The sequence below is a fragment of the Salvelinus sp. IW2-2015 genome, unplaced genomic scaffold, assembly GCF_002910315.2.
Source record: "Salvelinus sp. IW2-2015 unplaced genomic scaffold, ASM291031v2 Un_scaffold3661, whole genome shotgun sequence".
Classification (NCBI taxonomy): Eukaryota; Metazoa; Chordata; class Actinopteri; order Salmoniformes; family Salmonidae; genus Salvelinus; species Salvelinus sp. IW2-2015.
In genome coordinates, this window is record NW_019944938.1 from 28,175 (window position 1) to 40,846 (window position 12,672).

General features: G+C 39.6%; 1 protein-coding gene and 1 pseudogene across 2 annotated transcripts in view; both read left to right on the forward strand.

Moving 5' to 3' along the window:
• LOC112076284 (transcription factor 4) overlaps positions 1-8,584 on the forward strand; it is a 19,678-nt gene extending 11,094 nt beyond the window's left edge. For both annotated transcript variants that reach the window (XM_070441248.1, XM_070441249.1), the window contains exons 4-5: positions 1-150; positions 5,080-8,584. The exon at positions 1-150 is cut by the window's left edge and continues 4 nt beyond it. In XM_070441248.1, the coding sequence (XP_070297349.1) occupies positions 1-136 (136 nt within the window). In that variant the 3' untranslated portion in view covers positions 137-150; positions 5,080-8,584. The remainder of the gene's footprint in view (positions 151-5,079) is intronic.
• The window catches only part of LOC112076285 (phospholipase D1-like), an 18,366-nt pseudogene continuing 9,501 nt past the window's right edge, over positions 3,808-12,672 (forward strand).

Consider the following 12,672-nt stretch of genomic DNA (forward strand, 5'->3'; position numbering starts at 1 on the left):
GAACCTGAACCCTAAGGCGGCGTGTCTGAAGAGACGTGAGGAGGAGAAGGGCTCGTCGGACGGCGGAGCGCTCTCTCCCTGGCCGGGCCGCACCACGCCATGGGGGACGCCTCCAACCCAATTGGGACAAATGTAAAAACCCCCTAAATGGTCAGAAGATATTCACTTTAAACTAATCTGCTGTGAAAACACGTGTACCATAACTTACCATTAACCAAAAAACAAAGAAAAATAAAATTGGTGTATAAAAAATTATAATTCTAAAAAAATAATTCTGGCTTCATTTGCCAAGTAACACAACATAGTAAAATGGTAAATAAAAATGTCAAAAATTATAATCAGTCTTCCAAAGTGGCTTGGCTTGCCCTCTCTGCATTACATTATCGTTTTGACCACATTTGCATCCCAAATGAATAATCCAAACTCATTCAGAAGTACAGGACACACGGGGACAACGTGGATCATTTATCCCATGTGGCCTTTAATGCAAACCGATTGAAATTGAATGAGCAGACAATGGGGCTGTAATCAAACCCTATAAACTATTGAAACAAAACCCTGGGTACATTTTAACAACAGATTAGCATAAGTGTGTGCTCATTTGTTTTCTGCTGTGTGTGTGTGTGTGTGTGTAGTTGACTCGCTTTAACTCATTGTGAGAAACTCAGTGAAAACTTAAACATGTGTTTGAGTGTGAGGGATGTGCTGTATTGTTTTGATTGTGAGGGATGTGCTGTATTGTTTTGATTGTGAGTGATGTGCTGTATTGTTTTGAGTGTGAGTGATGTGCTGTATTGTTTTGATTGTGAGTGATGTGTTGTATTGTTTTGAGTGTGAGGGATGTGCTGTATTGATTTGAGCGTGAGTGATGTGTTGTATTGATTTGATTGTGAGTGATGTGCTGTATTGTTTTGATTCGATCGTTTCACACCCGATGGTGTAGTTCGTTAACTAAGTGTTATCCGTAACAAAAGAGATAGGAGGGAATGTGAAGAATGCTGGGTATCTCCATCTCGTAGAGATACTGAGTACAGTACCTCGTAGTGAGGGACCTAAAGGTTGGAATTTGATTTGTTTTCACGATAAGGTGAACCTGTTCAAATAGCAGGTGTGTAACGAAGATCTACACTCCAGTGAAGAGGTACACAGTAAGAGGGTACACAGTAAGGAGGTACACAGTGGAGAGGTACACAGTAAGGAGGTACACAGTGGAGAGGTACACAGGTGAAGAGGTACACAGTGAAGAGGTACACAGTAAGGAGGTACACAGTAAGGAGGTACACAGTGGAGAGGTACACACGTAAGGAGGTACACAGTGAAGAGGTACACAGTGAAGAGGTACACAGTGAAGACGTTTAGAACAGTGAAGAGGTACACAGTGGAGAGGTACACAGTGACAGACGTAGACAGTGAAGAGGTACACATAAGAGGTACACAGTGGAAGAGTACACAGTGGAGAGGTACACAGTGAAGAGATATGCAGTGAAGAGATACACAGAGTGGAAGAGGTACACAGTGAAGAGAGTACACAGCTGAGAGATAACATGAAAGGTACACAGAAGAGGTACACAGTGAAGAGGTACACAGTGAAGAGTACACAGTTGAAGAGATACACAGTGGAGAGGTACACAGTGAAGAGGTAACACAAGTGGAGAGTACACAGTGGAGAGATACATCAGTAAGGAGGTACACAGTGAAGAGGTACACAGTGAAGATAACACAGGAAGAGCAGTGGGTACACAGTGGGAGAGGTACACAGTGAGGACAAGAGGTACACAGTGAAGAGGTACACAGTAAGGAGGTACACAGTGAAGAGAGATATACACAGGTAAGAGGTACACAGTGAAGGTACACAGTAAGGAGAGTACACAGTGAAGAGATACACAGTGAAGAGATATCACAGTGAAGAGTACACAGTGGAAGAGAGGTACACAGTAAAAAAAATGGAGGTACACAGTGAAAGAGGTACACAGTGAAGAAGTTAGGCACATTTGGAAGTTTATAGTAAAGCAGCTAATTCGACAGGTAGAGAGTCACAACACGAGATGGGAAAACCACAGTGAGATACACGAAGTGAAGAAGGAATAACTACCAAGTTAAGGACCAGGAAGGGAGTAGACCACATGTGAAACACAACCCACAGCCTGAGATGAAGAAGAATAGCCAACCACAGGCAAGTGATACAAAATAAAAGGAAGGTACACAGTTAGACCAAGGAGGTAACGACTATTGAGCGAGCTCACTATCGAGTAGAAGAGAGGTTAACCACCAGATTATTAAGAGAGGTAACACCCAAATGAAAATAAGAAGAGGTACCACCCACAGGGTGGAAGAAGAAAACACAGTAAGGAGGTAACCCAACAGTGAAAAGAAAGGGAATACCACAGTCCCGAAGAGTGAAAAAGGTACACAAGTCGAGGGAGGTTACAGCGCGTTTAAAAGAGGTACACACGATGAGAGAATAACACAGCACAATGAGATGAAGGTTAAAACACAGTTTACGAGGGTACAACAGTGAAGAGGTACACAGTGAAACACAGTTACACAAAGTAAGGATGGTACAACAACAGTCCCAGTGAGAGTAACAATAAGACGACCAGACCAACAGTGGAGAACCACCGAAGACGGTAATAGGCCGAAACAGTGAAAGCAACAATGAAACACAGTAAAAGAAGACGATACCAAGACAGTAGAAGCCAACAGGAAGAGTAGCACACAAAAGTAAGAGCGAACTACCACAGTGAAGAGGTACAAACATTGGAAAAGAACGGTGACAAAACAGTGAAAGACGTAGAGCCGGAAGACAGAAAGAAGAGGTAACACCAGATAGGAGAGGTACACAGTGAGACGTAGACAGTGAACAGAAACGGGTACACAAGTGAAAGAAGGTACCAACCGAGTGAAAGACAGCTGCAGCAGTAGAGAGGGTACACGAACAGCTCCGAAAAGGAATAATGCACCCTGAAGAAAATACCACTCGGAGAAGAGAAGGTACGACAAGATGCCCAGAGATACACGATACGAGGAAGAAATACAACGAGATAGCAAGGAGGTACACAGCGTAAAGAGCCAGTACCATGGAAGAACGGCCATACACACGGAACAAGATTACACAGTGAGAAAGAAAGATACACAGTCGGAGGAGAGATACACAGTGGAAGAGGTAACACAGTGAAGAGCAGTTACAACAGTGGAGAAGAATACCACAAGTGAAGAGAGGTACACAGTAAAGAGTACACAGGACAGAGGTAAATGAGAGGTACAACAGGTAGCAAGAGTGAGACTGAGAGCGTACACCAGAGGGTACACAGGGGAGGTACACAGTGGAGAGATGTACACACAGTAAGGACAAGGTACACAGTGAAAGAGGTACCACAGTGGATACACAGTAAGGTACACAGCTGAAGGTACACAGGAAGGTACAAGTGGAGAGGGTACACAGTGAAGCGAGATACCACCAAGTGAAGAGGAACAGTGAATAGGTAACAGTGAAATAGTACCGTAGGGTACACAGTGAAGAGATAATGAAGCAAGAGTACGAACGGTACCACAGTGAGAGATAACAGTGTGAAGAGGTGACACAGTGAAGAGGATACACAAGTGAAGAGGATACACAGTGAAGAAGTTACACAGTGAAGAAGATACACAGTGAAGTAAATGAAGAGATACACATGAAGTACGTAAGTATACAAAAGTAAGGAGGCAACACAGTGAAGAGGATACACAGTGAAGAGGTACCACAGTTGAAGAGAATACACAGTGAAGAGGTACACAGTGAAGGTACACAGTGAAGAGATCACAGTAAGGATGGTACACAGTAAGGAGTACACAGTGAAAGGTACACAGTGGAGGTACACCGTGAAGAGGTACACAGTGAAGATGGTACACAGTGAAGAGGTACACAGTGAAGAGGTACACAGTGAAGAGGTACACAGTTGAAGAGATACACAGTAAGAGTACACAGTAAGAGTACACATAAGGAGAACACAGTGAAAGGTACACAGTGAAGAGGTACACAGTGAAGAGTACACAGTAAAAGTACACAGTGAAGAGGTACACAGTGAAGAGATAACACCAGTGAAGGAGAGACACAGTAAAGGAAGGTACACAGTTAAGAGGTACACAGTGAAGAGGTACACAGTGAAGAGGTACACAGTGAAGCGGTACACAGTGGAAAGAGGTACACAGTGAGAGATACACAGGTAAGGTAAAGGTACAAGGAGGATACACAGTAAGGAGGTACACAGTAAGGAGGTACACGGTAAAGAGGTACACAGTGAAGGTGTAACAGTGAAAGACACAGTAAGGAGGTACACAGAAAAACACAGTGAGAGTACCACAGTGAGAGAATACACAGTAAGGAGGAACACAGTAAGAGAGTACACAGTGAAGAGGTACACAGTAAGGAGATACACAGTGAAGAGTACACAGTGAAGAGGTACACAGTGAAGAGGTGACACAGTAAGGAAGTACACAGTGAATAGGTACACAGTGAAGAGGTACACAGTAAGAAGTACACAGTAAGGAGGTACACAGTTGAGAGGTACACAGTGGAGAGATTACACAGTAAGGAGATACACAGTGGAGAGGTACACAGTAGGAGATACACAGTGAAGAAGGTACACAGTAAGGAGATACACAGTGGAGAGGTACACAGTAAGGAGATACACAGTGAAGAGTACACAGTAAGGAGGTACACAGTGGAGAGTACACAGTAAAGAGGTACACAGTAAGGAGGTACACAGTAAGGAGTACACAGTAAGGAGTGACACAGTGGAGAGGTACACAGTAAGGAGGTGCACAGTGAAGAGGTACACAGTAAGGAGGTACACAGTGAGAGGCTTCTTCACACCTTCATCTTAATCCTACTGAAGGCACAGACGTTTAAGAACCCTGTGAAGGTTATTTTAGGGCCTTAGGGTGTCCATCTCAAAGTTGTACCTTTAGTTCCTTCTCAGTGGTGTGTGTGTGTCTGTCTGTATGTGTGTCTGTTGTTTTGTTTGTCCAGGTAACAGGTGAGTCCAGGTAACAGGTGGTACGGGCCCACAGCTGTCTCTGACCCCTTCTGTCTTCCTATAGGTCCAAGCTCCCGGAGTTCATCAAGATGATGAGTGACCACTTCCTTTGACAACATTCTCCTATTTCCTGAACCAATCAATCAACCGATCACGTCAATCAACGATCGATCGATCTGACCACCTGATCTGACCAATGTCTTGCCCTGACCACCTGTCTTTTGTCTTCTGTAGAAATAAATGAACCCAAATGTATATTGGCTATGGAACAACATAACAGATAGTACAATACTACAGTAACTACAGTACTACAGATACTACAGTACAACAGTACTACAGATACTACAATAATACATATACTACAGTACAACAGTACCACAGTACTACATATACTACAATACTACAGAAACTACAATACTACAGATACTGCAGTACAACAGTACTACAGTACAACAGTAACTACAGATACTACAGTACAACAATACTACAGAAACTGCAATACTGCAGATACTACAGTGCTACAATACTACAGTAACTACAGTACTACAGAAACTACAATACCACAGATACTACAGTACTACATATACTACAGTACAACATTACTACATCTACTACAATAGTACAGAAACTACACTAGTACAGGTACTACAGATACTACAGTACTACATATACTACAGTACACCAGTACTACAGATACTACAATACTACAGAGACTACTGTACTACAGATACCACATTACTACAGATACTATAGATAATACAGTACTACATATACTACATAGACTACTGTACTATAGATCCTACAGATACTATAGATACTACAGATACTACTGTACTATAGATCCTACAGATACTATAGATACTACAGATACTACAGTACTATAGATACTACAGATAATACAGTACTACAGATAATACAGCTACTACAGTATTACAGATACCACAGTACTACATATACTACAGTACTACAAATACTACAGTACTAAGATTCTCACAGTACTACAGTACTACAGATACTACAGTACAACAGATTCTACAGTACTACAATACTACAGTACTACAGATAATACATATACTACAGTACTACAATACAATACATCTGTTCTTCTTTCTTTCTGTTATTATATAGCTTAAAGAWTTTTTTTTTTAAATGGAGAAAAAAATATATATAATAATTGATGCAACTACTCGATGTTGGGGGACTATTTCAAACATATCATTATGTGTTTTTTTAACAATGTTGCAGACTGAGCTGTTAGTGAACACAGCCCTCTCTACCGAATGGCAATCTTCTCCACACTGTGGAAACCCTTGCAGTAGAGTGCCTGAKATCCTCCTTGACGTTTCAAGTTAGCTAGATATCTATGAAAACTCAAATCAGTCGGTCTAGACGGGAGAGGGTATTAAAAAGAATATGAAAAGTAGACATTATGTAGAATTTCAAGATATTGTAAAAAAAAAACATGCAATAATGACAAAAAAAAAAAAAAAAGTGTACTTCTAATCTAAAACAGAACAGATTCATTTTAAGATAACACTTTGTTTTTTGGGGGGCTCTAAGTTGGCTAGAATTGGCTGTATACTAGAGTGGATAGAGGCAAACAATTGCTGCCTCTTGTACTTGCAGCCACTCGAAACCAGCAAACGTCCGGATTCAGATTTCAAATGTGTTTTCATTGGCCATTCCTTTGCGTGGGCGGAGCAGATGAGCAAATGGACCCTTGTGATTGGAGGGCAGGCCGTTGGTAGTGTTACTGTTCGTTAGTCCATGTTACTAGGCAGATGAAGGAAGGATGGAGAGAAAAMAAAGGGTGGAGAGATTGTCTCCTTTGCTGTGTTTTATCACACAGACAGATCCAGAATCTTTCCCAGGGATGATGTCACTTCCGGGTTGGTGATGTCACTTCCTGGTTGGCGATGACGCTGCATTGGAAAGGCACAAGCCAGAGGGGGATGTATATCCCAGAGACCGAGCAGTCCGTCATCTTGTATGATTTGTCTGATTTATAAACCCCGGTTTAGCACTTCACACCCCCCTCTGTCCACCTTCCCAGTTCTCCCTTCCTGCCCCCTTACCCCCAACCAACCCCCAACCCCAGACCCTGCAAGGCCCCAGAGATGCAATTTTAACATTCACTTCTACCAATGTGCCTTTTAGAGTTCATATCATTCAAATGCGATGAGGAGACGGACGTTATCTGAACTTTTTAGGATTCAAGCTTAGGGAACTGTTAGTTATTAGGTCTATGCAGTCAGGTTTTTTCCGACCTGGGAATAAAAAATTAAAAAAAACAGTCAAAAGAGAAAAAAAAMTATTTTTGGGATAAACTGTATTTAATTGTACTGTATGCTTATATGTAATTAGAAGGCGTGTCCCTGAACAGACCTTGTTTTAGTCAGTTGAGCCCCCTGGCGGCCCCAGCACCCCAGAGTTTCAAGACGCCCTTCCTGTATTATTACAAGTTTCAGCCTGTTTCCATAGTGAACATACACGTCTGTTATTGAGCGTTGTATTATAGCTATCTAGCTTTTTATCAATATCGGCTTTTCCGTGAGCCACTGTAGTCTTCGGTACCAGTGTGTGGTTGTATGTGTAAAACAGAATTTTTCCTCATTTTTAATCTTTCTCTTATTCTTTGTCTGTTCTGGTTTCTCTGTTGATGAAAAAAATACTAAACCACACCTTGCTGCCGTATGGAGATTCGTCAGCAGCTGTTTTTAAATGTGGTTTACGTTATCCAATCAACGCAAGGCACTGAAACTGGAAAATAATCTATTTGAAAATCAATATATATAAATGTAAAAATATATACAATATATAAATAAGGAAGGTGCCAGTTTTCAAAGGAGAGGTTGTTTTGGTGGTGATTCATTATTTTCTCAGAGATGGGTAGAAGGTTTGAAGAGGCATCTCAGTGTTACTTTTAAAGAGACAAGACGTTCTTCTCTCTCTGCCGTGCCGTGCCGTGCCGTGACATCACAATGACTGACTATGGCGTCCCTGACTGGACAAAAGGGACCGAAGTTACAACACGCTCCACTCACTGCTATTCAGCTGTCAAAGGAAACGCAGACATTTGTCAATTGTATGCAACAAATGCAAACTGACCATTATTTTGAAAGTGTGTTTGTAAAAGTTATATTTTTACATGTAGGCTGTTGTTATTTTGTGTTTAGATAATACGTTGTATTAGTTTTTTTTTGTTAAAAGATGAAAAAGTAAAATTCGGTGTTGAAAACATGTCACATTGAAAATGTAGTGAGGTCAAAAGTTTCAATATCATCGTTTCTTTTTTTTCTTTTTTTTTCACGCATTTTGTTTGTTTATATCAAGAAGGTATATAATATTATTTTCATTGCTCCATGCTCATTGCCATTTTTCATTGTATTTTTGAAGAAATGATGTAAATAAGTCATAATACACAGGGTTCATGACCTTTTTGGGTGGGGTGCTGGTGGTGAATAGCTGAAAGTGAGAGAGAATTGAGTTGATTTGTTCAGTTGTATTCTGCTTGTAATTGTCTGGTTATTTTAGCCAGGTGCCAATATTCATTAAAAAAATCAACGGCACGTAACTGTATGTGTGTCATGGCTCAGCTCTCAACTCACTGTTCTTTATGCGCTGTCTCGGTGTGGCACCACGACGACTCGTTGACAGACAGCGCAACCCTCGTCTGCAGGGAAAATACTGTAAAATACTATATTCTGGCTGTATTCAAGTGGCGCTAAACAAGTACGGATCAGWGTTACAGTTTCCCACATAGATTCAGTCTAAATACCTTGGCAAGAAATCCTAAATTTGTCAGATTAATTAAAACGTTTGATTATCTTAAAATGTGCCCCTAGCATCTGAAATTAACGTTAATATATTATTAGTAAAGATTGAAAAATGTTGCAATCTTTTTAGCTATTTTCCCCCCAAAAAAGAGAAGTTAGGCAGATTCAGTCTATTACTTGCCAGTGTTTTCCAGCTAATTCCTGATCATTCCAGCTAATTCCTGATCATTCCAGCTAATTCCTGATCATTCCAGCTAATTCCTGATCATTCCAGCTAATTCCTGATCATTCTTGATCATTCCAGCTAATTCCTGATCATTCCAGCTAATTATTGATCATTCCAGCTAATTCCTGATCATTCCTGATCATTGCTGATCATTCCAGCTAATTTCTGATCATTCTAATTCCTGCCGTTTGAATCGGACCTAGGCTAAACTATTTTGTATTAGATTAGACGCGTCATTCTAAGTGCTAATATTTCGATTTTGCCAGATGTAATTTTGAGTAAAAATTCTCAAGGATTTGCAATATCTCAGTTGTTGTGTTTATAGCAACAGGCAAAAAGTATTTTGTTTTTTTTTCCTGATTCTACGTGTCATCTCACGTGTGATGCAGCGTACTTATTACAGCAGTGATGCTATCGGTTATAGCTAGTGCTTTATCTTCCACGGTGGTGTGTAGGGTAGAAAACACACACACAGCGTTGAATGCATAGAGGAATGTTCTAGAATCTTGTTCGTTATGAAAAATGTTGAAGGCTAATTTATTTGAGCTACATTGTTCACCGAGAACAACAACAAAAAAAGTAAAGGGKCAATGTTCTCGGGAAACTTTATATTTATTTTCTGTTGATCATTGTAATTCAATAAAGAGAGRTACTTTTAGTGATTTAACCGTCCGTATTAGGCCTTTCCTCTGTGGATTTGATGTGATGTTCTCTGTTTGAGTTTTACACATCTGAAGCAGACGCCAGTTAACGAGAGACTGAAAACAAGGCTACGACAAAAACTGGATTTCATTTTGTACTTCAGATAATGAGCACCGATGAACACAAGCAACACAAACAACACTGATATTTGGTCATTTATCAAGGTATTTTCCGTTGTGCAAAAAAGAATGAAAAAGAAACTGCATTTTATACAAATGGTTACCATGGGTGTTTATGTGACACTAATTTTGCAGGAASACTTCCTAATGTTTTTTGTAAAATGTAAAACAATAATGAAAATTAATAAAGGTAACAATTAAACGGGCCTCTTTGCTTGATAACGATGGCTGCCATTAAAAAAACKAGGATCAATTATTTAACATCTATTGCCAGGAAGAAAAGAAAAACTGCCTATTGCCAAGTAATATCGATTTAATTTCTGATACGATACAAAACAAAAACCATAAAGTCAAACAGATTTAAGTCTTGATCAAAAGTTTAACCTGACTAGATAATCATTATACTCAGAAAGAAAACTCCTTTTTAAACAACGTTAATAAGATCACACTTTTAAAGGTATTGGACACTTGAAGTTTGAAAGGTTGGCTGATGAGTTTTCATTTGTCTTCAGTCTAGCTTCTAGCCACCATGTACAGTGACACCTGTCAATCAAGTTATGTCTGCAATTTGTACATATCCAGTCTTCAATATGGTTTAATTACTCTCTTCTATTTTTGATCTCACATCTCACCATCGCATCACAGCAAAGTTAGACTACAGAGATACTAACACAGAAGTTAGACTACAGAGATACTAACTAAGCAGAGAGTTAACTAAGAGATAGAACACATAAGTTAGACTACAGAGATTCTAACACAGAAGTTTAGACTAGCAGAGATACTAACTAACAGAGAAGTTAGACTACAGAGATACGAACACATAAGTTAGACTACAGAGATTCTAACACAGAAGTTAGACACAGAAAGATAACTAATACAGAGAAGTTAGACTACAGAGATCGACACACATAAGTTTAGACTACAGAGATCTAACACAGAAGTTAGACTACAGAGATACCTAACACAGAAGTTAGACTACAGAGATACTAACACAGAAGTTAGACTTACAGAGATACTCAACAGAAGTTAGACTACGAGATACTAACACAGAAGTTGAACTACAGGATACTAACAACAAGTTAGACTCCAGAGATACTCACACAAGTTTAGACTACAGAGATAACTAACACAGAAGTTAGCCCTACAGCAGATACTCTCACACAGATTAGAACAGAGATACAACTACCAGAAGTTAGACTACAAGAGATACTCCACAGAAGTTAGACTACAGAGATACTAACTAACACAGAGTTAGACTACAGAGATATACACACAGAGTTAGACTAGCAGAGATACTACTAACCAGAAGTTAAGAACTATAAAGTCTACAAGAAGTTAGACTACAGAGATACTCACAACAGAAGTTAGACTACAGAGATACTAACTACACAGAAGTTAGACTACAGATACTCCACAGAAGTAGACTACAGAGATAACTAACTAAACAGAAGGTTAGAACTAAAGAGATACTAACACAGAAGTTAGACTACAGAGATTCTCAACAGAAGTTAGACTACAGAGATAGATACTACACAGAAGTTAGACTACAGAGATACTCACACAGAAGTTAGACTACAGAGATACTACACAGAAGTTAGACTACAGAAGATACTAACACAGAAGTTAGACTACAGAGATACTAACACAGAAGTTAGACTACAGAGATACTAACACAGAATTAGACTACAAGAGATACTCACACAGAGTTAGACTACAGAGATACTAACACAGAAGTTAAGACTACAGAGATACTAACACAGAAGTTAGACTACAGAGATACTAACACATCAGAAGTTAGACTACAGAGATACTAACTAACCAAAGTTAGACACTACAGAGTACTCACACAGAAGTTGATACAGAGATACTAACAACAAAGATTAGATACCAGAGATACTCAACACAGAAGTTAGACTACAGAGATACAACTACAGAAGTTTAGACTACCAGAGGATACTCACACAGAAGTTTAGACTAGCAGAGATACTACTACACAGGAGTTAGACTACAGTAGATTACTAACACAGAATTAGACTACCAGAGATACTCACACAGGAAGTGCAAGACTACAAGATACTAACAAACACAGAAGTTAGACTACAGAGATCAACTTTGACTACAGAGAACTACTACACAGAAGTTAGACTACAGAGATAGCTAACACAGAAGTAAGACTAAAAAGATATCTCACACACGAAGTTCGACTACAGAGGATATCACACAGAATGTTAGACTACAGAGATACTCCACCAGAAGTTAGACTACAGAGATACTCACGAAGAAGTTAGACTAACAGAGATACTAACACAGAGAGTTAGGACTACAGAGATTCTCACACGAAGTTAACTATAGCCAGAGATACTAACACAGAAGTTATGACTAACAGAGATACTCACCAGGAAGTTAGACTTTACGTTAGATACTGAACTAACACAGGAAGTTGACTACAGAGATACTCTGGACTAACCAGAAAGGTTAGACTAAGAATTACTCACAGTCTTAGAGTTAGACTAAGAGATACCACTATATTTCAGAGTTAGACCGAGATTACTGCACTACAGAAGTTAGACTAAGAGTAGCTAACACAGAAGTTAGACACAGAGATTTCTCACACGCAGAAGTTAGACTACAGAGATACTAACACAGAAAGTTAGACTACAGATATACTCAACAGAAGTTAGACTACAGAGATCCTACACAGATTAGACTAACAGAGATACTCCACAGAGTTAGACTATCAGAGATACTACACATTTACGATTAAGTCAATTTAGCAGACGTCTATCCAGAGCGACTTAACAAATTGGGAAAGTTCATATCTTTCATCCTGGTCC